Source organism: Sorex fumeus, unplaced genomic scaffold (genome assembly GCF_029834395.1).
Source record: "Sorex fumeus unplaced genomic scaffold, SorFum_2.1 ptg000178l, whole genome shotgun sequence".
NCBI lineage: Eukaryota > Metazoa > Chordata > Mammalia > Eulipotyphla > Soricidae > Sorex > Sorex fumeus.
The window spans coordinates 837537-863349 of record NW_026606235.1 but is presented as its reverse complement, the minus strand read 5'-3'; the positions used below and the strand labels follow the sequence as shown (position 1 = coordinate 863349).

General features: G+C 60.0%; 1 protein-coding gene across 4 annotated transcripts in view; it reads left to right on the top strand.

The window, feature by feature from the left end:
* The window catches only part of LOC130017141 (minor histocompatibility antigen H13), a 39128-nt gene extending 13956 nt beyond the window's left edge, over positions 1-25172 (top strand). For 2 of the 4 annotated variants that reach the window (XR_008791339.1, XR_008791338.1), the window contains 11 exons: positions 5736-5818; positions 10843-10931; positions 12568-12653; positions 12730-12855; positions 13270-13327; positions 14586-14669; positions 17035-17071; positions 18507-18609; positions 22635-22720; positions 23816-24018; positions 24784-25172. Coding sequence is in view for 2 of the 4 variants with exons in the window: in XM_056107844.1 (XP_055963819.1) it covers positions 5736-5818; positions 10843-10931; positions 12568-12653; positions 12730-12855; positions 13270-13327; positions 14586-14669; positions 17035-17071; positions 18507-18609; positions 22635-22720; positions 23816-23962; positions 24784-24883 (999 nt within the window). In the remaining 2 variants the exon portion in view is untranslated. The remainder of the gene's footprint in view (positions 1-5735; positions 5819-10842; positions 10932-12567; positions 12654-12729; positions 12856-13269; positions 13328-14585; positions 14670-17034; positions 17072-18506; positions 18610-22634; positions 22721-23815; positions 24019-24783) is intronic. The other 2 variants (XM_056107844.1, XM_056107843.1) reach the window with 2 other exon arrangements.
* The last annotated feature ends 641 nt before the right edge of the window (positions 25173-25813 follow it).

The following is a 25813-nucleotide window of genomic DNA, read 5'->3' as shown; positions in this document are numbered from 1 at the left end:
GCTTCTTCGTGGCTGTGACCGCGTGGTGTCTGCAGTCTCGTAGCTGCTTTTCCCACTCACGTTAACAGCATCCTGAGCATTCTCATGTTTCTGCAAAATACCCTTACCCTTTTTTAATTTTTTTTTTAATATTCTCTAAAACTTTTCTGAGAGGGGCTGGAGCGATAGCACAGTGGTTAGGGCATTTGCTTTGCACGTGGCCAACCCAGGTTGAATTCCCAGCATCCGTATGGTCGCCTGAGCACTGCCAGGAGTAATTCCTGAGTGCAGAGTCAGGAGTAACCCCTGTGCAAAAGCCAGGTGTGACCCAGAAAGCAAAATAAATAAATAAAATAAAACTTTTCTGATAATAAAAGTGATAGGTACCGAAACCTTAAAAGGAGGGGGGGAAATTCCAGGCAGGGGTGGGGGTGCACAGAGATACTCACAGTGAGCCTGGTGCCATGAGCACCTTCAGATTCCCCAGAAGCCTGTTTATGATCCTCTCGTAACCAAAGTGCCGTGTCCTACGTTTTCTTGTACTGTTAGTGCAATCCAAGCACTTTCCTTCCTGGTCGTTGCAGTTTTCTCAGGAATGCTATTTTGTTGTTGTTGTTGTTCTTTGGTTTTTGTGCCACACCCAGCTCGGTGCTCAGGGAACACTCCTGGCAGTGCTCAGGGACATATGGTGCCAGGACCAAACCTGGGCCTCTTTCATGCAGAGCTTATACCAGCTCTTTGAGCCACCACACAGGCCCCTCTAGGATGTATTTTAATCTAAATTTTAAAGTCATATGTCCGTGGGGTCAGAGCAATAGTACAGCAAGTACCATGTTTGTCTTGCACAGAGCTGACCGAGGTTCAATCCCTGGTACTACATATGGTCTCCCGGAGCACTTCCAGGAGTGATCCTTGAGCACAGAGCCAGGAGTAAGCCCTGAGTACCAATGGGTATGCCCCCCAAACCAGAAACTATATATATTTTTAAATAATAACATGTCCAGGGACCAGAGATAGTATAATGGCTAGGGCACAGGCCTAGTAAGCACCTAAACTAGGTTCAATTCCCGACAACTCGTGGTCCCTAAAGCATCACTGGGAGCAGCCCTGGAGGCTCCCTAAGCACTTGGGGGTAGCCCTGAAGGCCTGCAGCACCTCAGCTGACCCAAGTAATCCTGGGACCATGGCCTGATCAGTATCCCCAAGCGCATGCCAAGACCCAGTTGGCCAAGAATTGCTGTTGGGGTCCCCAGGCCTCCTGCTTTGGGGGGCCTTAAAAAACATGGTTATGTATAATTCATGGTTTCTATGTTTTTTCACCGAGACGCTGGAGTGAATAGTATAGGTGTTAGGGTGCCTTGCTCCACACGTCCTCGACCCCTGCTCCATTCCCAGAACCATGTTTTCCCCCAAGCACTGTCAGGAATGACCCCCGACCACCACCAGGTATGGCCTAACCATCCACCCCCACCAAAACAGTGGTTTTCAACCTAAAGGCACAAAGGGACAGATATCCTCAATATGATTTCTTTTGAATCTGTTTTGCTAAAATTTAAAAGTAAATGTATCACTGTATATGAGAATGTGTTTATTCTCACCATGGAGATATTTTTATCCACACCGTTACAGCTCTCATTTCTTTCAAGAGCTGCTCATGACCGTGTTCAGAGAAATAACCCTGCAGACTTCTGGGACCTTGCACAGTGCCGGGATGCCCTGAACATCCCCCTGCACATATGCACAGCTTGGCATGTGTGCAGAGTCTCAAGTGTGTCTGCGATAGAAACAACGTCTCTAGAGATAGTGCTAGATCTCTTCAAAGTGATTGAACCAACCTACACTCCCAGCCTTAGGGATCAGCTTTCTGCATCTCACCTGCATTACCTGCACCTGTTTCCTGTTTCAGTTTCATCCAACTCCTTCAGAACTCCACTTTGTAACAGTTTCAGCAAGGGGCCAGAGCAATAGTACAGAGGGGAGGGTGTTTGCCTTGCACGCAGCCAACAGGAGTTCAATCCCTGGTATCCCATATGATTCCTGAGGTCCACCAGGAGTAATTTCTGAGTGCAGCGCCAGGAGTAAGCCCTGAGCTTTACTGGGTGTGACCCAAAAGGCCGGCACATGGCCGACTTCCACTGCCTCCATCATTTGAAGCAGAAAAAGTCATTCTGGTTTTAATTCTCTAAGAGAGAATTAAAAATTAATCAAGGAGAGCCAGAGAGATGGAACAGTGGGCTGGGTGCTAGCTTTGCATGCAGCCCACCTGGGTTTGATCCCCGGTACCCCACATGGTCCTCTGAGCCCTGCCAGGCCTGATCCCAGAGCACCACTGGGTGTGGCCCAAAAACAAACAGAAAAGAGCACATCGAAGGCTGAAGAGATAGTTCTGCGGGCTAAGCACAACCTTTGTTTGCAGGAGGCCTCAGGTACCATCCCTGGGCACCATATGGTCCTCCAAGCACCACCCTTGAGCACTGAGCCGAGAGTAGCACCCTCTGAAGCATCAAGTGTCACCCCCAAAACAAAACAAAACAAGCCTATGCCAAATTAGGTAGTCACTGGGATTTTTTTCCCCCTTTTTTCCTGGGTAAATAGTTGAATTTATCTTCTCTTTCAAATCATGGCACTCCATCATCAGTCCATGCTAGAGCCTTCTCATTTTTTTTCCTTCTGCATCACCCCTGAAATCCACCTCGACCCCCAGCTGCATTTCCTTCACCAGAGGCTCCTGCTCCGTCACGTTGGGTCATGTTCTCAGCTTTGTGTCTCCTGGTCACGTTGCTGGTGTTGGTGTGTCCCTGTGTGCTGGGCCCGAGTCTGCTTTCCCCGAGTCCGAGTGTGTGCCATGTCTGTCTGTGGCCTCTCAGCAGGTCCTTCTCGGGTCTGTGCCGAGTGCTCATGGTATACCCTTTCCTCAGAACCCTTTCACGTTTTTATGACTTCAGAGTTTATCTTGCAGCAGGGTTTCCTGAAAGAATTTCTGGCAACTGGGGCCAGAGAAATAGTATGTGGCCGGCCCAGGTTCAATCTGGCTTCCCAGTATGGTCCCTCGAGCACTGCGGGGAATGAGTACTGAGTGCAGAGCCAGGAGTCACCCCCTGAGCATGGCCGGCTGTGCTCCAAAACCATGTGCTTGGCCCCAGTTCCATCCCCAATACTGCATGGCCCTTCACCTTGAGAACCCCCAGATGTGGTGGTCCAAAAGGAAAGAGAACCTAAATCCCACAACATAAGAAACATAAAAGGAAGAACTTAGAGTAAACAAACCATTAAAACAGGATCGAGGGACCAGAAGGATAGTACAGCAGGGAGGGTGTTTGCCTTGCATACAGCCAACACCGGTTCGATCCCCGGCATCCCACATGGTTCCCCGAGCACCGCTGGGAGTGATTCCTGAGTGAAGAGCCAGGAGTAACCCCTGCGTAGCGTCAGGTATGACCCAAAAAGCCAAAAACGGATCATCATCCTCATCATAGTAAAATAAAATAAGATCAAAAGAAGAAGCCTTGGGCGAGAGCCATGCCCCAACCCCATGTCCCAAAGATACGTGCTCCTCCGCTCAAATGCTCTTGACGGGGCCACAGCTCTGCCTTCCTCGCAGCCAAAGCGCAAAGAAGTGAGAGTCTTGGGGTTCAGCCATGCTCGTCAGACAGGCTTAGGGTTAACACCCCAGAAAAGTGTCCGCTTCATCAGCAGAACCCGACTGCGGGCCTGAGAAACGGGCACCCAGCCCCTTGTGCAGCCTCCAGGATCTGTTCGCTCATTCATTCCCTACAACCAGTCTGGGCTGGATGCCAGGGACGCGGCAGCGAGAAGGGCCCACCCCTCCACACCCTCGGCGCAGACCGTGCTCAGTGGCAGAGACTGACACCAAGCAGATCATCCCAGGATCAGACGGGAAGTGAAAGCCATTCTGCAGGGCCAGGAAAGCGGAAGGCCCGCCCCTGTCCTGCCCTGCTCTCCCAGCCTCTGCCAGCCGCTGAGCACTGCCTACAGCTCCCACTCTTAGGAGAGACCTGGACTCTGTGGCCACTGACTTCAGACCCCTACACCCCCAGTTCATGGTGCCACTGCCGAAGGGTGTAGGGGGCCATCTGCTCCCCCACAGCAGCAGAGATGGCCTCTTAAGCGTCAGATCACAGCTGGCCTGTCTCACCCTGATGCCTCTCTAACCCCTCCCAGGGTCTCTGTTCCTCAGGGAGTTACAGTACACTCTGTATTGCCTCAGCTCCAGCCCTCCCTCCTCCCTGCACCATCTGCACTCACCTCAGGACCTTTGCACGCACCCTTCCTGCCATCTCAGATATACCCTCTGACAGCCACACAGCTGTCTTCCAGTAGTTTTCCCCTGGCTGGCTGGCTGGCTGAGGCACAACTCTCTCCCCCTTCACTCCCCCTGCCCCCTGTGTCTGCCTGTCCCCATGACCCCCCAGATGGTCTTTTGGGTAAAGGTCCTGTGATGTTCTTTCTCCCTCACTGGTACTCAAACCCCATGAGGCCATGGGCTCGTCTGCTTCTTCCCTGGGCCTTCCCCAGTGGTGAGCACATAGGAGGGACGCAGGAAATAGTAAGGGAGGGGCCAGAGTGACGGTACAGTGGGGAAAGCGCATGCCTTGAAGGCAGCTGACCCAGGTTCGATCCCCAGCATCTCATAAGGTCCCCCAAGCCCGCCCGGAGTGATCCCTGAGCAGAGAGCCAGGAGTAGCCCCTGAACAACACCAGGTGTGGCCCAGAAACCAAAACAGAAACAAAAAGGAAATAGCAGCTGAGTGGAGACTCGGAGAAGACGGGCCGCAGGAAGCAGGCGCACGGGATGGTGGCTCAGACGAGGCCTGCGCAGAGGGCAGCGTGGCGCGTGGACGCAAGGCCAGAGTGAGCCTGCAGGCAGGGGCGCCCCCGTAGCTCCCCTCCTGCTCCCTGCCAGCAGCATCTCCCCACACCCCCCACCAGAGCCCGTCCCTCCCGGTGAGAGAGCCTCGGTGGCAACAGAGTCGGAAGATACCGCAGCAAATGTGATGTGATGGAGGGGGGGTGAGGTGCTGCCGTCCCAGAGCTCAGGAGCACTGCGAGAGAGTCTGGCACACCAGGAACAGAGCTCCGGACCTGTGGGCGTGACGGGGGGGGGGGGGGGGCGCACAGTGCCCAGAGACGCGGGTTGAGGGAGCGGAGCAGCACAGAGAGCTTGTGTCTTAGGGTGCCCAGGGCTGAGGTGGCCTCTGCCAGGCCCTACCTGGATTCTGAGCAAGGAGGAGCCCGAGAAGAGTGTTTCCGGGGTGCAGAAGACTCGAGACTCGGAAGAACGCCCCCTTCCCCCATCATCGCGCAGACAGGCTGGCGCCTGGGGCCCCAGAGGGCTGGGCCTAGTACTCAGGCCACAGTGAGGTTCTTTCCCCACCCGCCTCCCATAGCCACAGAAGCCAGAAGGCCCGGGGCTGTCTGAGAGTCTCCCTGACGCCACTCCTCAACCTCAGCCGGTTGAGCCCACCCCAGAGAGGGGTCGGGGAGCCGCACTGAGGGCCTGCACTGGCCTGCGCCTCTTCGGCCCACCCTCTTCCATTTGCCCAGCACCATGGATGGTGCCCTGGGTATCACCAGGAGTCACTCCCGAGCACAGAGCCAGGAATAGCCCCTGTTGTGGCCCAGATCCCCAGCCTCCCCCCCCCCCCCACAAAAAATAAAAATAAAAGAGAGCGAGAAAGGGGCGCACTGGTTTCCTCGTGGCCTGACTTTCTGTTTCTCTTTGTATTTCTGCTCAGATATTCTCCCAGGAGTACATCAACCTTTTGCTGTCCATGTATTTCTTCGTGCTGGGAATCCTGGCCCTGTCCCACACCATCAGGTCAGAAGCCGCCTCTGCAGCGTTCGAAGCCGCTTTTCCCGGGAACGGGCGAGGGCCTTGGAGGGGAGTGTGGCCTCTGCCGGCTGTCCCAGCCGGGTTCTCGTACCCCATGTCACAACTGCGGGTGACCTGGGACCAGGTCCCTAACCTCTCTGGGCCACAGTCTTCCTCCGGAGCAGGGCTGAGAGTAGCCTGGGGCGTCTGACCCCACCACACGGGGGGGGGGGGGGGGGGGGCCAGGGAGCTTTGAGGTGAGGGCAGGTGAGGTCGCCTCCACACTGAGGCTGGCGACGCTACTGCCATCGGCAGGCGCCCTCATCTGCTGCCACACCAGGCGGAGCGGGGAGCATGGGCCCTGGAACTCGACGGCCTCACCCGAGCTGGAGTCCTAGTTGCCTCAGGAGCACTCGCTGGCCTCAGCTGCCTCACCTGAGTGTTGGGAGGATCCCACGGTACCTTCCACCAGGGAAGCTTTGCACCCAGAGCCTGGTGCCTCGTGCGTTGTGTGAACTGTGTTCTCCTGCCAGATAACCTCCAATGGCTGACTTTTGCTTTTAATCATGTTTGAAAACGGGGGCCCAGGGAGCCGGAGTGGGTAGGGCATTTTTGCCTTGCACACAGCTGACCCGGGTTCGATCCCCAGCATCCCATATGGTCCCCCAAGCACCGCCAGGAGTAATTCCTGAGTGCAGAACCAGGAGTGACGCCTGAACATCGCTGGGTGTGACCCAAAAGGCCAAAAAAAAAAAAAAGCAAACTGGGGCCCAGAGAGGTTACAAAACCAGCTAGGGTCACACAGCTGATAAGATGGAAAAGCCAGGAGTCAAACCCAGGCCTGTGTGGCCTCAGAGCCTTTGCTCTCCTCCCGGGCATCCTGCTCTGACACGGGCTGGTGGGAGTCCAGTGGGGGTTCCTGGTCTGGGCCTGGGGGTCTGCGGTTCGCCACTTTGGCCCCCAAGGCCTGTTCATGGGGGGGTCGTCAGCACCCGGCATCCCTCACTCCACTTGCCACCTCAGTTGGCTCCCCAGCCCTGCCTAGCTGGGTCCTGGAGCTGGTGTGCGGTGGAGAACCAAGGATGGCCCAGGAGGGTGGAAGGTGCAGAGAGAGAGAGCGAGCGAGAGTGCTGACGGAAAGAGGCTGCACGCAGGGTGAGCATTGGCCTCGCTCCCACTCGCTTCTGGTCAGTGCAGTGGTCAGGAGTGGACCCCAGAGGCCAGGCCGCTCTGTAGGCGCCCAGGAACAACCTGGCTCCAGCACTTTCACGCGGCACTCCACGTCCCGACACGTTCCTTCGCCTGTGAATGGAGACGACTCAAAGGGCTTGTGGGAGCCCCAGGCCCGACCCCCAGCAGCGGCTCTTCAAGCCCCACCAGGGACAACCCCCGTCCCCACCCCTCAAGCACCACCAGCTGTGTCCCAGAAACCAAAAAGAGGGGAAATAAAAGGCAGGAGGCAGAGCCAGAGCGATAGGACCGCAGGTAGGGCGTTTGCCTTGCACACAGCCGATCTTGGTTCGATCCCTGGCATTCCATACGGTTCCCCTAAGCATCACCAGGAGTAATTCCTGAGCACAGAGCCAGGAGTAACCCCTGAGTGTTGCTGAATGTGATCCCCCCTCACCCCTGCCCAAAAAAAAAACAAAAAAAACATGAGGCTCACGCAGATCTCCCCTTGCGGGGTGACAGGAGAGAGACAAGCCACCATGGGACGCCCTGGGCATGGAGCCGGCCTGCCAGAGCCTGCTGGGTGGCCGGACTCACAGTCTTAAACCTGGAGCTCTGCCCTTTCACCTCTTCCTGTCGTCTTTCCCTGCCACCTCACCCTTGATTTTTGTTCTGGCTGAAGTGGGTGAGTTCCTGTGCACTCGCCCAGCCACACCCAATGTGGTCGGTCCCGTTACTGGTGGGCAGATCCTCTCCTTCCTGTCATGATTCGAGTCCCCAGCACTCACCCACCTACCCTGCACCCACTGGAGCCCTGAGACCGCCATCCTCTCTGTGACCCAGACGGTTCTCACCTTTTACTGAGGGACTTGTTTGGGGTTTCTTTGTTTTGTATTATTTTGGGGTTTTTTTTTTTTTTTTTCCTTTTCGGGTCATACACAGCAATGCTCAGGGGTTACTCCTGGCTCATGCACTCAGGAATTACTCCTGACAGTGCTCGGGGGACCACATGGGATGCTGGGAATCGAACCCGAGTCGGCCACATGCAAGGCAAACGCCCTACCCGCCGTGCTGTCGCTCCAGCCTCCTTGTTTGTTCTTTAACTCGACTCTGCCAGAGAGATCTCCACCCAGTTGCCCACACTGGGTGTTTTGAACCTGTTATCTTTTTATGGTTTTTTAGGGGGGTTGTTTTGGTTTGGTTTTGTTACAGGGAGAGAGGACATGCTGGGCAGTGCTTAGGTGCTTACTCCTAGCTCTGTGCTCAGGGATCGGACCCGGTCAGCTGCCTGCAAGGCCTTACCCACTGTACTCTCTCTCCAGCTCCCATTGTTTTCCCCTTTTAGTAGAATAACTAAGAAACCGTGTAGATTCCTCGTTTATTATCCAGGAGGCAGTCGTCTGTTAGCCAGTTTATAATTTTGACCCTAGAAATGAGCAACACAGACTAAGCCAGGAGCACCACGAACTGTCCATGGTAACATTTACTATGACCAGGCCAGAGAGAGAGTACAGCAGGTCACTGCTTCCCTTGCATATGGCCAGCAAGGTTTGATTCCCGTCAGCTGATATGGTCCCGGGAGTATCATCAGGAGTGATCCCTGAGCACAGAGCTCTGAGCACTGCAGGGTGTAGCCCAGAAACAAAAAAGAAAAAGTCTGCCTTGTTACTAGAATTCTGGTGAGCTGTTCATGCACAAACCTAGAGTCAGACCTTCCTCCAAGCCACGTGGTCTGTGGAGGGTTGAAGACAGGGAGATCAGGGCGCAGAGGGTGTGTGCCCTGGGAGCGGGGGTGGTCATGGCAGGTGGAAGCCAGGTAAGGAGAGGGCCTGGGCCAGGTGCTCTTGCCTTGGCCTCTGGTCTCCAGGGGCGGCAGAGTGATCTGCTGCCAGAGCTGAGCCTGAGGGGCTGGAGCAGTAGCACAGAGCCGACTCACGTTTGATCTGCGTCATTCCCGATGGTCTCCTGCACTCAGGAGTGACCCCTGAGCACCACCAGGCGTGCCCCCCAAAAAACAAAGAGCTGAGCTCAGAGCCACAGGCTGAGGCTCTGGGATCCTTTCCTCCCCCGCCCACTTCACACCTCTCGGGAAGACGCTGCCGCCACCAAGTCCACAGCTTGTGCCTAGCATCACTTGCCCCCTGGCACCAAGACTCCAGGCCCCAGCCAGAATCCTTGCTGCCAAATTAACCTCAGCCTCTTTTCCTGCCCTTTGAGCTCGCCCTCTCGCCTTCAGCTGACCTTTTGAGCCAGCAGAACCCACACTATGGCTCCCCTGCCCACGCCTCCACCCCCAGCCTGCGGGAAGGGCTCCAGGATGTGGTTTCAGGGAGGAGTGACCTTTAGTTCTGACAGGAGCCAGGAAGAGGCCGCCTGCCACAGATGTCAGGCAGCCAGAGGCGGCCAGCCGGGAACCGAGTGTTCCCCGCTGCCGGGCACGAGGTGCTGAGCTGGGACCCCTGCCTACAAGGGCGGGCTCACAGACTCCGGTTCGCAGAGGCTTCCTGCTCGAGGCTGAGGCTGCCCTTACCTGTCCTTCCCAGTGCCAGAGCGGGCGAGCCCTGTTGCCTTCCTCCGTAGCCTTTGAGACAGAGAACTGTGGCCTGGCCGCCTCCCCTGTAAGGAAGCAGAGAGCAACTTTTCCAGGACACGCAGGGGCTTTCCAGATCCAGCTCCCCGTGGAAGAAGCCGCTGTGGAGGCCGGGCAGCTCGAGCCTCTCCCTGCCTCTGCAGACGGGATCAAAGTGACTTCCGGGCCAGAACAGAGCCGGGTGCTGCTTTGCACACAGCCAACCCAGGTTCAATCCCCGAGCACCATCAGGAGGGATCCCTGAGCACAGAGCCAGGAGTAGCCCCCGAGCACCGTCGGGTGTGACTCAAAAACGAAAAGTAAATGAAAGTGACTTCCAGCCTCATGGTTCCTTCCCGTCTCCGCCTGTCCTGGTGCCACCCTGTCCCCGGCCCAGGCACTCACTCCTGCCCCTCCTTCCTCCGTGGGATTGGCTGTTGGACGAGCGGAGAATTGAGGCCAAGTTGTCTCTTGAATCCACGTCTTTTCCCAAGGCCCCGAGTCTCATCAAGAGGTCCCTCGGCTCCCCCTTACAGCTGCACGCCAACCGCCTCCATCTACCTGCTGTCGGGGGCGACCCCTCGGGGTTTGACACCCTCCTCAGTCATTGCCGCTCTAATCTGCTGAGGCCAATGCCCCAGCTGAACATCACAGCAAACGCTGCGTTTATGGGCCCAGGCCCAGCCTGAGCACAGCCCCTGCCTTCTCGCCTCTCCACAGCTGGAGGCGACCTTGGGGCTGGGCCACCTACTCCCCAGCCCTGCTGCCCCGAGGCCCCAGGCACTGAAGTAGAAAGGTGATCCTGGAGAGGAAGTCAGTGCCCGCCTGGCCAGGAATTGCCATATTCTGAGTCATCAGAGAAAATCCTTCAGTCTGGATCCAGGTCCAAAAAGGCCTGGTGGGAGGAAGGAACGTGAGGGCGGCCCCACCCGCGGGGCTGTGACTCACCTGCCCATCCCATGCGACCCCATAAACGGCCCCATAAACATCTCAGGTGGGCTCAGGTCAGTGTGGGAATAGCGCAGGGACCAGGCGTCAGGGTCTGTGGCCGCCTGAGGACCCGCGTGAGTGTCACCGCACACCCACCTGGACTCTGTGCGTCATGGGCAATCACGGAACCGAGAAGCGGGTCCGCTCAGATCCCGACTCCCTGCCTGACCCTCCTCAGGTTGTTTTCTCCCCTGTGAAGCGGGAACATTCCCCGGCCGTGACTGGTGCCTGCATGGGGTGGCTGGGCCGGTGGTCGCCCCCCGGGAGCTCTGCTTACTGACGTCTCTGTTTCTCCTTCCAGCCCCTTCATGAATAAGTTTTTCCCAGCCAACTTCCCAAACCGACAGTACCAGCTGCTCTTCACGCAGGGCTCTGGGGAGAACAAGGAAGGTCAGTGCTACCCGCCGCCCCTTCACCTCTCCAGGAGGGCAGGATGGTGGGGCCAGAACCCACCTACCTGCACCCTCAACTCTGGGCCAGCACGGTTCCCTCCCCGAACCTTGGCCGTCCCTGGTTGGAGAGTTCTCTGCATCTGTACAGTGGACCCAGGACCTCATTCCTGCCTCGGAGGCATGTTGTTAGGGCTCTGTATGAGAAGGGGAGAGCCTGCACCAGGCCGGGGAGGCAGCTCCATGGGCTGGAGGCTCCTCTGAGCACCCCTGGACACCAACCAGGATGGGGAGGCCATCCTGAACTGTTTTCATCAGGCCTGTTCTCGTGTGTGACTGCTGTCCCGCTAGGATGGTTTTTATGTGTAGCTGTGTGTGTGGTGCTGGGGTTCACACCCAGGCTAGCCCCGTTCCCCACCCCCACCCCGTCATGGCCCTGTCAGAGAGCTAGGTTTCACAACTTTTGGGAAAGCAGAACTAGGCCTGTTGCTCCCCTGCTCCCCCGTAGGGTTCCTGCCTCACACACTAGCCCTGAATCCAGTCCCCAGCCCCAGAAAATAAAGAGAAAAGGAAATGAAGACTCTGGGAGTCGGGACACACCCAGTCCCGGGGCTGGTTAGGGTGTGCTGCAGCGGGTGTGAGTGGCCTGGCCAGAGGGAAGCGCAGTCACCGTCTGTGAACAGTGGGCCCAGCAGGCATGACGCCTCAGTTTGGCCCCCAGGAACCGCAATCCCCAGGACCCCCAGGAGTCGTCTTTAGGTGGACAAGCCTTGGGGTTGTGCGCTGACAGACTGGTCCTGAGGCAGCTCCGGGGTGGGGTGGCCTGTGAAGCCCGTCAGATGTGCCATCCATTGTTGAGTGGCGTGTGTTGTCCCTCTCTCAGAGAACAAGTCGAGTCTGAGCTTATGACGGTCTTGCCCTCTTGGGGTGCCTGGCACGTTCTGCAGCCTTTGGGATCCTACTTCTAGGTCTGGTGGTCTGCGAGGGTCCTCGTTGTACGGTCCAGCCAGCTAGAGCGAGGGCTGCTGTACCGTAGACCCATTTAGCCCAGGGGATGTGGGGAACGTGGTCCCGAGCTGGCTGTGTCCTCAGAGTCATTCCAGGGGCCCGAGAGACACACAGCGAGTAGTAGAGTAGCCTGGCAAGCGGCTGGCTGGGTTTGATCCCGAGCACCCCCAGGAGTGACCCTGGGCACAGAGCCAGGCATAAGCTCTGAGCACTGCCAGGTGTGGCCAGCCAAAGCGGCAGTGATGCCAGACACGGCCCACTCTTCCAAAACTGGAGAGACATCCCTGGCTCTGGGCCGACGAGAACCTTTGAGGGTTGAGCCTCCGCGGGACCCCCCAGGAGCGCCACCGAGCACCCCCCACCACTCCTCTTCCTCTGCCAGCACCCTCCCTCTTGCCTCCGCCATGAGTAGCAAACAGGGACCCCTGGGGCACCACACTGGTGGTGGCTGCTCAGGGCGACCCTGGGCCGAGTCAGGCCCGCCTTCTCTCTGGGCTGACCCTTGAGCACCCCAACCTGTGGCCTCCAGCAGTGCCCACAGCCCTGCCCTCCTCCGTCCAGGGGCTGACAGGTGGGAGGGGCGGCCCCGGCCAGCCCGGGGAGTGGACTTACCTGGCCTCTCTGCCCAGAGATCATCAACTACGAGTTCGACACCAAGGACCTGGTGTGCCTGGGCCTGAGCAGCGTCGTGGGCGTCTGGTATCTGCTGCGGAAGGTGAGTGGGTGGGGACGGGGGGGGGTGCCCCGGGGTGGGCGCAGGCACCGGCCTCACCACCCTCTCTCTCCCCCAGCACTGGATCGCCAACAACCTCTTCGGCCTGGCCTTCTCCCTCAACGGGGTGGAGCTTCTGCACCTCAACAACGTCAGCACCGGCTGCATCCTCCTGGGCGGCCTCTTCATCTACGACGTGTTCTGGGTGAGTCTCCAGGCCTCCGCCTCGGCCCACCCAAGAGTGTCCACCCCCGGCTGGGTGCTCTCAGCCCGCTGGGCCCATCCGGGGACCAACGGTGATGTCGAGCAGGGTGGCAGGTGCCAAGTTGAAGGAGCAGTCCTGGGGCGGTGGGGGGACTGCCCAGGGGGAGGGGCAGTGGTCTAGACCCCTATCCCCAGCCCGGGGTGAGGGCGGCACTGAGCTGAGCGAGTCTCTCCGGCAGCGCCATACCTGGAATAGACACACGCCCCTCTCAGACTTGCCGCATGCCCCCCTCTCCCTGGAGCCCGGCGGCCCCTCAGAACCACATGAACGGGCCGAGTGGCCCAGAGTGGACCTCGGCTCTGCCCAGGGCCCACCCTGGCCCTGGCCTCACCCCGTCTCTCCTCCTCCTCACAGGTGTTTGGCACCAACGTAATGGTGACCGTCGCCAAGTCCTTTGAGGCACCGATAAAATGTGAGTGCGTGCCCCGCCCCCCATAGCCAGCGCCAGCCTCCGCGCTCGGGGCTCTCCCACCTCCCTCCTGCCTCTGAGCTCACCTCTGCGGCCACTACCCAAGGCCCCACCTTTGGCTCCAGTGCAGCGTGCCGTGGGGTGACTGGCCTTGCGCACGGCTGGCAGGGGGCTGTCACCTGGAGGTCCCCACCCCGCTCGTCTGGGTCTGACTGTGGCCGCTGTTCGGGTCTCAGGAAGCCAGTCCCTGCGCCAGTTCCCTCCCTTCATTCCCTCCACATGCTTGCTGGGGCGCCTCGGGTCAGCAGCGAGAGCCCAGGCATCCTCAGTCCCCTGCCTCAGCCGCATCAGGGGCCAGAGGGCGCATCTGGTCTTTGATCAAAGGCTTTTCCCCCAAAATCCCCTGCCAAACGCAGACCTGTCATGGGAGGCTGGGGGAAAGTGTAGCAGGCTTAGGAGTGAAACCTCAGATCCAGGCTGAGACCCAGAGGCAAGGGCAGGATCCCGGGGGCCGATGGCACGGAGCAGGGAGCACCGAGGGGAGCACAGGCTCATGGCAGCAGGCAGGTGTGGCTGGTCTCGCCTAGGGGCTCAAGGCTACAGCCCCTCTCGATGTGTGTCGTCCCCACCTCCCAGCCACCCTTGGGATTGGGTTGTAAAGGAGTCAGGGGACGCACCGCTCCCCAGGTTGTGAGTCTCTGAACCTCCCCGCGGTAGATGGGGTTAAAGCTGTTGTGCCATTTGACAGGTGAGCAGCCTGAAGCCCTTACATGGCCTGTTCACAGCCTCAGGTGGCCTGTTTTGCTCCTGGGGCCGCACGCACGTGGCTCAGTGAGACGTTTCTCTCCATCTGCGTATCCAAACACGTCCACCGGCGGACTTGTGGGGAGGGCTTAGAGTGAGAAATGTGTAGGCGTGTGGCCCTTTTCTTCCGTGGGGGTCCATGACCTGGGGAGCCTGACAGATGTCAGTGGCACGTGGCGCGCGTCTCGTTGACTCCGAGCATTGGGGCCGGTGCCCTGGGAGCTGCCCATTGCTAGGCAGGGCCAGTGCCACCGGGAGCTTCAGCTCACTCGCCGCTCACGGCTGTGGCCCCGGCAGTCCTGGATCCTTCCGTGTAACTGCAGCCCATTCACATCCTCTCGCCACTCCACCCATCCTCCACCCCACCCAGAAATCCCAGTGTCTGTCAAGCAGAGAGGGGCCGGGGCGAGCGGGGTGGGCTCCGGCCAACTTCTCACGTCCCTGCGCTTTCCTGCAGTGGTGTTTCCCCAGGACCTGCTGGAAAAGGGCCTGGATGCCGACAACTTCGCCATGCTGGGACTCGGAGACATCGTCATTCCAGGTGACCAGGCTGGGCGGGGCCCCAGGGCCAGGGCGTCAGAAGAAGGGGACCCATGCAGAAGGGCAGCAGGAAAGGGTTAGGGTGACTCCTCTGCAGGCCACCCACCGCAGCCAAGGCTCCGGGTGCTGCACCTGCAGGGGTGGGCTTGGTATCAGTCAGGGCAGTGGCCTCTGAAGGGCGTACCTGGTCTCCTGGGCCCAGGGATCAGAATCAGGCCTGGAAGCCCCACCCCTACCCCCCCACCCCCAGGCCTGCTTAAAAGAACTTTCAGAGGCCAGCGAGATAGCACAGCGGGTAGGGCTTGCATGTGGCTGACCCGGGTTCGATCCCCAGCATCGCATATGGTCCCCCAAGCACCACCAGGAGTAATGAGTGCAGAGCCAGGAGTAACCCCTGAACGTTGCTGGGTGTTCAAAAAGAAAAAAAAAAATTTCAGGGGGCCAGAGCAATAGTACAGTGAGTGGGGCGTTTGTATGAAAAAAAGCCCTCCCCCCCAAAAAAAAATAAACAACATTGGGGGCCAGAGAGATAGTGTGGGAGTTTAGGTGCTTGTCTTGCACATGGATGGCTCCGGTTCATTTCCTGGTACCACAGATGATCCCCCAGTCATCTCAGCACAGAGCCCGGAGTAAGCCTGGAGCAGCGCCTGGTGTGGTCAAAAAGAAAAAGAGTCTGAGGCCCAGCAAGCGTCTGGCTTCTCAGGGCCTCCGTGCCCTGACACCTTGTGTGCTGGTCGAATGTAGTCTGGGCTTAAGGCAAGAATGGGGCATTCGTCTCCCTCCACCCCTGCAAAATACCTCCGCCTCTCAGCGGGTGTCAGTTGCCTGCGCCCTCCTGGAGCCTCTGCCGGAGCCCCTGCCCTCTCAGAGGCAGCATTTGGGCTGTTGGAAGGCGCCTGAAAGTTCTGGGCAGAACCCTGTTCGGAGTGGGTTGGAGAATCCAGCCACCAGGGGGCGCCCAGCGCGGAGAGAGGCTGCACTTTCGACCCCCACCCACCCATCAACTCCCCACCCGCTCTGCGCACCACTGTGCCCCAGCCCCTTTGCCAGTTTTCGTTTTTGAAACTGAAGACTTGGGTTTTCCACCAGATCAGAATTGGCTGTTGTCCTCTCTGGCCCCCAGAGATGAGAAAAGAGAGAAGCTGTGTCTCGTGCTGGGGCCGCTGGGCCTTGGGCTCAGGGGAAGTGTGAACAGAGGAAAAGGCTCTTCCAGGAGGCGCGGCATAGGGCCAGGAATAAGCCCTGAGCACTGCCAGTCGTGGCCCCCAAACAAAAAGTACAAAACAAAACCTACCTCTGGGGTCCAGAGAGATAAGACCGCAGGTAGGGCGTTTGCCTTGCACACAGCCAACCCGACTTCAGTCCCTGGCATCCTCTATGGTCCCCCGGGTTCCACCAGGAGAAATTCCTGAGTGCGGAGCCAGGAATAACCCCTGAACATCACCAGGTGTGATCAGAAAAGGAAGAAAACCTGTCTCCAGGATGTCCCCGCCAAGACCCTTCCCATGGGGTGGCCCCTCCATCCTGGCCCAGGGCCTCCCCCGTCGGTGCCCCGTGCCATGTGGCCACTGTCGGCTGCCTCTGCTCAGAACTGCAGCCTTCCCGGCCCTCCAACCCCGCCAGGGAGACCTCTGCACATGGCCCACCCCTGGCAAAGAGCCGCTCCTTCCTGTCCACCTCCCCTTACCCCCTCTCCCCCGCCCCCACCAGCTGCTGACACAGGAGGCTCGCCCGCCCACTTGGGCACTTACAGTGCTGGTGTCTCCGTGGTCAGCAGCCGCTCCCCTGCCCCCACCCCCGCCTGGGCTCCTGAATAACAGCAGCGGCTGTGTGGGGAGCTTGAGAGTGGACAGGCCAGTGACATGCTGGCAAGACCATGGCACCAAAGCTTCTTCCCAGGTGGGCTGAGGGTAGAGGGACGGGGTAGCGGCCGCCCCCTTGGCCCATGCCACTGGTTCCGCAATTAAGCAAGTTATATTTTGGGGGTAGCGGGGGAGGTTAGCCACATCTGACAGTGCTCAGCTTATTCCTACCTCTGGGATCATTTTTTGTTTTTTGCGTCACACCCGGCGGTGCACAGGGGTTACTCCTGGCTCATGCACTGAGGAATTACTCCTGGCGGTGCTACGGGATGCTGGGAATCAAACCCGGGTCGGCCACGTGCAAGTCAAACGCCCTACCTGCTGTGCTACTGCTCCAGCCCCTGGGATCACTTTCATTTGGCCTGAGGACCCTACACAGTCATGAGGATTGAACCCAGTTGGCATACGCCTTCCCCCTGCCCTGCTGCTTCCTGCCTTGCCCCTTCTGGCCCTCCGCAGGCCCCGCCTTCCCGCACCCCTCTCACGCACCCTCTCTCCCCGCAGGAATTTTCATCGCCTTGCTGCTACGTTTTGACATCAGGTAAGTAAGCTTTTGGAAGCTCTGCCCCTTGGGGCCCCCCAACCAACACGAACACAAAGAAACACCCGCCTCCCGGGCCTCCAGCCTACAGCATCCCGACTCAGGCCCCTCTGTGTCTCGCTCCAATGGCAGGAAGTGAGCACTGGGGAGAGGAGAGCAGGCCAGCTCAGGTCTGCAGCTGAGACACAGGGAAGGTGGGGCCAGGGGGCTAGCACAGTGGGTAGGCTTTTCCCTGTGATGCGGCCGGCCCAGGCTCGACCCCTGGCACCCGATGTGGTGCCCTGAGTGTCACCAGGAATGATTCCTGAGTGCAGAGCCAGGAGTAAGCCCTGAGCACTGCTGTGTGTGTGTGTGTGTGTGTGTGTGTGTGTGTGTGTCCAAAAAAAAAAACAGGGAAAGTGTCCCGTGGAGGGCATGCGAGGGTGCTTGGTTTTGAGGGGATTAGGAGCTTTGCTTAGTCTCCTTGTGTCCCCATCAAAGCAGAACCAGCAGTAATGTGGCCAGTAGTGGTGTGAGACCGAACCCCCATGTGCATGGCAACTCAGCTCTGCCCACTTGCACCCCCGCACCAAGATTAATAGTCGCTCCCAGGACGCTCACACACACACCCGGGCCCACTCTCCTCCACCTGTGCAGAGATCCCATGTCTTGCTGGTGAGGCAGGTTCCATCACCAGCACCCTGCAAGGCAGAATCTTGGGCTTCTGTCGTGGACTTGGCGGCTAGACCACCCGGGCAGAGCTGCTTCAAGGATCCCGTCCGCACTCCCAGACGCTTCCCCCAGGGGGCGCTGTTGGGGTGCGTGCAGCTGCTGCACCGGGCGCAGAGGAGGGGTGGCAAGTTCCCCAGGCCTCACGGAGAGGCTGGGGACTGGTGGGCTTGTGGAGCTCACGTGGCAGAGGACAGAGTGACGAGGGCAAGGCTGGGCAGGGCCTCTGCCCCGTGCAGTCACCATTTCCCTGTCTCAGAGCCTGAGCCACCAGTGTCGTAGCTGCCTGAGGTTTCAGAATGCAGATTTCCGGGTGCTTGCCCGGGACCTGTTAGAGCAGAGTCCAGAATTCCTTTTTTTTTTTTTCCTCCTCCCACGCTTTCTGGGTGATTCATGCACTGGCTAAAAATACAGCCACTCTCTTGGGCCTTGGGTGCTGGGTGTTGCTTTGTTTTGTTTTGTTTAAGCTATTTGATATGCACAACCACCGGGAAGACAGCTTGTGATTTTCCCATTTTGCCCCTGAGTAAACAGGCGGGGGGGGGGGGGGGGGTGTTAAAGGGGGGTGACAAGTTCCAGGTTCAAAGACAGTTGGGGACCACACTAGGATGCACTTACCCACTTCCAGGCTTCTGGGGTCCCTGCCGCACTCCGGGTCGTTGCTACTCCAGTACTGACTTGCATTCCCCCCCTCTCCCCTGCCCCCCCCCCCGCCCCTTCCTGGAAGCCTGAAGAAGAACACCCACACCTACTTCTACACCAGCTTTGCCGCCTACATCTTTGGCCTGGGCCTCACCATCTTCATCATGCACATCTTCAAGCATGCCCAGGTGAGCATGGCGATACTCAGTGGGGCCAGGGTGGGAGGGCGGGTGCAGGTGACAAGCAGTGCAGAGATGGGCAGTACCCAGCGGGGTCAGTAAGCATGGCCGTGATCCTCTTGGACTTTCCTCCATGTCACAAAGCAGCTGCCACTGCGCTAGGCAGCCACCCGCGTGTGGGTAGGACAGGGACATTAGCCACACCTGGTGCGTTGTCAGGAGCGCAGAACCTTTTCCAGAATCCTCAGCAAGTTTTTTGCCCACGTCTCATGGGCCTGGTGAGTGTCCCCTGGCCGCCAGTGACAGTAGATCTGGGGAGAACAGTGAAGAAAGGAGGTGGGGGGCTGGAGAGATAGCACAGCGGGTAGGGCGTTTGCCTTGCACGCAGCCAACCTAGGTTCGATTCCCAGAATCCCATATGGTCCCCTGAGCACCTCCAGGAGTAACTCCTGAGTGCAGAACAAGGAGTAACCCCTGTGCCTCGCCAGGTGTGACCCAAAAAGCAAAAAAAAAAAAAAAAAGGAGGTGAGGTAGGTGTTGGGTGTTTCAGCCCAGTGCCCACCTGCCTGGCCATCACTTCCCCTCCGCCTGCCCCTGAGTGACGGCAGCTGGGCAGGAGCTGCCCGCATGGCCTGGTGGGGGTGACTGGGCTGGAGTAGGGCAGAGCTGACTCTGCTGGGAGCCGCTGCAGAGCCCGGGAGCATGGGCTTCGCTTGCAGGAGCCCCCGGTTCAATTCTCAGTACCACCAAAAGCAGGACAAGTACTTCCCAGGTGCCAGGCTGCGCTCAGTCCTTCAGAAGGGGCCTTCAGGAATGGGAGATGAGTTCAGGTGTCTCCCACGGGGGTGTCGTGGGGCCTGGCCCCAGTCCCTGCCCGCACTCTGGGCCTGCTGGCCAGACCTGCACTTCCCCTCCCCCCCACCCCCCCACACACACCCCTCGCTGGGCCCTGGCTTAAGTCCCTCATAATTAACAAGAACCAGGGCTGGGGAGGTACGCGCTTGCCTTCCACGCAGACATCTCCACGAGTCCTGGTTCAGTTCAGCCCCAGCACTGTGAGGTTTCCTGAGCGCTGCTTGGGTGTGACCTCAGAGTCAAAAGAACAAGGAAGAGTGGCCACTGTGGATATGCAGTGAGTGCCCAGGTCCCCTCCTCAGCCCTTCTTCCCTGGAGCTCCTCTGAGCTAATCACCAGGCTGCTCGCTCTGTGCCAGGCCCTCTGCTATGTGCTTTTGCTCATTTAACGCATCCAGTCCTCACAGTGTTTATAGGTTCACAGTATCTGCAAAATGGACATGAGAGTCGGGGAGGGAGAGGAATTGGGGGGTGTTGGGATTGGGGGCCACACCCGATGGGGCTTGGAAGCTTCTCCCATCTTGGGGTTTGCGCCTAGTGGTGCTCAGGGTGCCACGTGGCGCCAGGATTAAATCAGGGGCTCCTGCATGCAAAGTATGCTCACCAGCACTTTGAATTCTCCACCTGACCCTAGTATTCTCTATAGAAGATCCAAGGCTCCCCTGCTGATAAGTGGAGCAAAGCAAAAGCCAGTGGGGAACCACCTCCCCTTTATTTCTGCTCCAAAGAATCCCGGGGATTTTGCGGACTGAGAGTGAACTGCATTTAGCAAGGAGGCTGTCAAGTGACTGCGCCTGGAACTGGGGGCCAGCCTGGACTCACCTTTTTGGTCGCCCGGGCCGGGAACTGTTCCCCAGGAGGCCACCAGGTGGCAGGCTTGCATCAGGCCCACGCTGGACTCCAGGAGGTCGAGGACAGGGCCGGTTTCCGCTGGAGAGAACAGCCCGGAGAAGACAAACCTCCCGGGGGTCTCACAGCAGCCCAGTGGCCCCTGACCTCTGCTCCCAGCCCGTGCGCGCCCCTGCGGCTCTCCCCACTCTTCCCTGTGGCCAGTTGCTGGAATTGTTTCATCTCCTCCTCTGTTGGGCACAGGGATGGTTTCCTGATCGGGGTCACCTGATCTATGTGCTCATCAGCCCATCAGCCTCCATCGAAAGCCCCACCCACAAGTGCAAGCTAGGGAGTAACCCCGGGGGTCCATGGCGCAGAGGGAATGCAGATGGTTCGTGGGAGGTGGCCCAGCTCACCCACCCCTGCTGGGCCTGCCACCCACTCCTTCACATTCTCTTTGGAGGCCTCAGCTCGTGCCTTGAGAGCAACGAAGAAATCTCAAGACGCCCCCCCCCCCGCCCCCGTTCTGGGGGGTAGCCCACACCCCCGCCTGAGAACACTCCCCGCTTGGAGGAAGCCCCCTGATCTCTCTGGGATTCCCACACCACCACCCCCGCCCCCTCAGTAAAACTGTTTCACTTCGGGGGCCAGAGAGCGATCTGAGCAGGTCTAGGGCGTTTGCCTGGCAGGGTCCCTGAGCACCGCCAGGAGTAATTCCCGAGCATCGCCGGGTGTGGCCCCCCAAAAACAGAACAAACAAAACAAAAAACAGTTTCACTTCACCAAGGCAGAGGAACAGGTGGACTCCCAGAGGAGTTCCAGGGCGGCCGCGAGGCGGGCTTGAGGGGGCTGACCTCTCCCTCCCCCCCTCCCCCGGAAAGCCCTCTCTCTTGCCAGCATAGCCGCAGCGAAGAGAGTATGCTGGACTTAGCGATCAAGGAGCCTGCGCGCACATCCTGCCCGGCTGTGTGATTAGGGCAGAGCCTTTTCCCTCCTGTCCTCAGCCTCTTCATCTATGAAATGGGTATGAGGAGATCGACTTTTCGGAAATAATCGCTTAGTGCGTTTGTGTTTGTTCCATTTTCTCCTTCATTGATTTCTGCTTCGGCCTTCATTTCTTTTTCCTCGGGTTTTTTTTGGGGGGGCGGGGGGGTAGTGGGGGGTAGTTGTTTCGTTTTAGCTTTCCCTAGCTTTACCTGACTTGGGAGCTGAGATCGCCTGCTTTGCTCATCTCTAGTAGATGCTCTTGAAGTTGTAAGTTTTGCTGAGTCCTGCTTTTGGCTGCCTCTGCCAGGTTTTGGTGTGGACCTGTGTCATTGTGAGCGATGTCACTCTTGCCCCGGAGCCTAGCTCCTAGCAGGGCCCTGACACAGTGGGGGGGCGGTGGGGAGGCTTGGCTGTCCGGGTCTGAACCCCAGCTTGGCCACTTTCCCACGCTCTGGGGCCTCGGGCAACTCCTTCCCCCTGCGTAAGCCTCCGCCAGGTCCTCTAGGAAATGTGGGTCCTGACCCGCAGGGCCGGCAGGGATGCTCGTGGAGTCCCGCTCCCCAGCCGGGCAGTGTCCTCTCCCCGGCGGCCGTCCTGAGCCCCCGGGTTGAAGCCACTTGCTCAGGACTGGCCGGGTCGGCTTCTGCGTACCAGGCACCGGGAGAGGGACAGCGAGTGGACAGGGCCTGCCTGCGGCTCGCAGCCAGGGCCAGGCACTCCAGACACTGCAGGGCAGGGGGCCTGCGGCCAGTGACAAGGAGACAGGCGGGCGGGTCAGGGCAGGTTGCAGGAGGATGCAAGGGCCTCTCCTGGGGGCTTCAGACCTCTGGGAACACCGAGCACCCGCAGGGCTGCACCTGGGCCAGGTGCTCCGGGGAGAGTCGCTCTGAGTCGGCGCAGCCGAACTCTGTCCTCAGGCTTCTTCACATCCCTCTAGGGGCCGGGACCCCTCCCCCTCCCCACAGCCCCCCCAAGGCTGGGGGCAGGCAGAGGGGAGCAGGGACACCCTCACATCCTCCTCCTGTGATGTTCGTCCCCCCGGTCTCGCTGATGTCTCACACAGGCCCGGCCTGGACCCCTGGGCGAGTCCTGGCAGCGCCACCACCTGTGGGCGTCCCGAGGGCCGTGTCCTAGCTCTAGCCCCCACCTAAGGACTGAGGCTCTCTGGGAACAGGCTGGACCCAGGCAGGGGCGCTGGGTGACATGCTGGGTGACCCCCCCATGGTTGGGGGCTGGGCAGATGGGGGGCTCCCTGTGTTCCTGAAAGGGCGCTGGGCACGGGGCAGCGGGCGGGACAGCCACGCCCCACAAAGGGCCCAGGGTGTGCCCCGCCCATCCCCTCACCCGCCTGTCCTTCTGCAGCCAGCTCTGCTCTACCTGGTCCCCGCCTGCATCGGCTTTCCCGTCCTGGTGGCACTGGCCAAGGGAGAAGTGACAGAGATGTTCAGGTAAGGCCGGGTGGGGGCCCTTCCTGTCCCCTGCAATGTCTGTCGCCGCTTAGGGTGTGCCTGGCTTGTGGGCAGCAGCCGGAACTGGGAACTGTCTCTGGGCCGGCAGCTGACTGCCCCAACCCCACCCTACTCTGCTGCCCCCCCATCCCCATGTCAGGGTTCCCCCACCTTGGTCCTCCCATCTGAGTAAGAGGAGGAGGGCCTGGGCTGGCAGGAAGCCCCCGCACGGCAGGTCCCACACAGCCACACACACCCCTTCCCCGCGGCCACACACACACACCCACCACGCCCCGTGCACAGCCTCACCCCTGCCCCCCGAGTGCGTGACGCCGACAGGTGTCTGCTCCCCGACACCCCCAGACCCGCCTGCCGGGGACCCAGAAATAGCTGGAAGCTGCCCACTTGGGGGCCCGCCACCCCGCTCCACCTGCCTGGCCCCCGGTTGTCCCTCCAAGCGCCTGCTGGGGCCTTCGGTGCACCTGGCTGCCTGCAGGGGAACCCGTGACTCACCCTCCCCCGCACCTGCCTCTGCCCTGCCCTGCGCCCAGGCTCCCCGCCCGCCTGCCTGCAGCCCCACACGCTCAGAGGCACGGCTGGGGGTGAACCTGGGGGCAGGCGGGGGGGGCCTCCCCCCTCCCAGCTTCAGCCCCCGCTTATCAGCTCGGCAGTGCCCCCCACCCCCCCACCCCCGGCGCCTGCACCTGACCTGCCCATCCGCCCGAGGGGGTGGCAGTGAGCACAGGCAGCCCGTCTCCTCCCTGTCCACCTCTTTCCTTCTCCTTTTCTGCTTTCTCCTTCATTCCTCCCTTCCCAGCGGGCCCAGCTGCCCAAGGGCAGGCCAGCCCTGACACTCGCCCCACCGCCCCGAAGAGCCCGGGTGGCACAGGGCCCTCTGCTAGCTAGCTAGCACGCAGCCATTGGCGTGGGTCTCTGGGATTCCTGCGGCTACATGCCCCTGCCCAGCTGCATGGGGTCCCTGGGGGTGGTGTCCCCCAGCCCCGATGCCCGCAGGCACGACTCTGCCCCCTGCTCGGACCTCCCTGGTCTCTCCTCTCCATCTCTTCGTTCTCTCTCTGTCTGTCTCTCACACAGCTACGAGTCCTCGGCGGAAATCCTGCCTCATACCCCGAGGCTCACCCACTTCCCCACGGTCTCGGGCTCCCCCGCCAGCCTGGCCGACTCCATGCAGCAGAAGCTGGCCGGCCCGCACCGCCGGCGCCCGCACAGCCCCAGCGCCATGTAGTGCCCAGCGGGTGTCCGCCTGCCCACTTTCCCCCACTGCCCCGAGGCCCAAGGTAGGGCAGACCTCCCCCCACCCCCCCACTCCAGTGCACGGGCCAGGGAGCATTGCCTGGGGCGGGCGGCACGACCCTCTCTCCACGCCACCACCACCAGGTGTCCATGGCCAGGCCTTGGGGGCCGGGGCCTGGGGTGTCCACAGGAACGTGGGGCTCCCGAGAGTGGATCAGGACCGTGAGGGTGCTACTGCTCCTCACCGGGTGTGTATCCATAACCTTGGGCAAGTTACTTTCCTCTCCCCGAGTTCTCTTTCTTCATCCCTCAGTGGGCACATTCCTGCCTCGGGGGGGACCCGGTGAGGAAATGTGCCGTTGGCCTTGGCTTGAACTCAGTTGCTCAATGAGTGAAGTCCATAGGAAGAGGTAGGCCAGGGTGTCCGCCTGCAAGCGTGGCGCCTTGCCACTTGCCGGGTGAACTGCCCCAGCCCCCGCCTGTACCCCCGGACACCTCGTGCCCTGGGAGGCGGCCCGGCTCCCGGCCTTTCTCCTGCCACCCCTGCCACTGCCCTCCAGTGGAACATTCAGGAAGCCGAGCGCTGGTCTGCAGCAGCCTCAACCCCACCTCCCCTCCCCTCGCCGCTGCCCTCGCTCTCTCTTGGCTACTGCGGGCACAGACATCGCAGCATCCTGTCAGTGGCGGGCGGTGGCCCGTGTGCCGAGGGGCTCCTGTTGGGTGGGGGGGGTCGGCCCGCCAGCCGGGCACACAGGCGTCTCCCCGCCTCCTTTAAACCTGATGTTCTGCTCGTTTTGCTTCTCGGTCAGCTACGAGGAGTCAAATCCTAAGGATACAGCGGCAGCGACAGAATCCAAAGAGGGCACCGAGGCGTCAGGGTCGCAGGGGCTGGAGAAGAAGGAGAAGTGACGCGGCAGCGCCCAGACCTTCTGCAGCCAGAGCCGCCGGCGGGACTGCGGCCGCGTGTGCAGCCTGCGGGCACGGGAGCGACTGACCGACTGACCAACCAGCTGACCGACCAACCGACCGACCGACTGACTGTGGGGCAGGCCCACCCCTGCCTCTCCACCCCCGCAGGCAAAGGAAGCCCCCTACGGTCCCCATCCCCCCCAGTGCCAGGTGGGGAAAGTGGGTGTGCTTTATAGGGTTTTGTATTGCGAACTGACTTTGCCTCCCATTAAAAAACTCATTCCATTGCCCCCCGTGGGCCGCTGTCCTGGCCGAGCTCGCCGCACCCGCATCTCGTGTTGGATTTACTGGGTCTTCCCTTCCCCGAAAATACTTTCCTGTCTGCTTCTTCCTGGGCACTCCGGACTCACACTGTCTGGGGTGAGGCTGTGACCTCTGCTCCCTTCTGTACCCCAAGGTCTTGGCCCCGCATGGACCAGTCAGTCGACTCAGCACCCCAAGGACACCCTGGCCAGCAGAACGGGCTCTGGGCCCTTCCCCCACCACCACCACCACCATCCACTCCCAACAGGGGGGTGGGGGGAGAACGAGCATGGTGGACTGGTGCCAAGTGCAGCTGCCCTGGCCGCCGCTGGAGACGTGGAGGGGAGCAGCAGGACACTGGCCTGGCTCCCACAGGACAGGCATCCGTAAAGCCAGAGACAAGATAGGGCCTCGCGGCCCCCAAGAAGTTTCGGTTATTCCCAGGCCTGTGGTCTCGAGGGCTTCGGCGGGAGCACGCTGGACTTGAGATTGCTGGGACACCCAAACCCATCACTCCTGTTCTGTGTGTGGCCAGGGACCTTCCTAAAGTGACTCCTGCACATCCCGGAGGATCCTGATGTAGGAATGCCCCCATCCCCACAGGGAGGCCGGGCCAGGAGCCCTGGG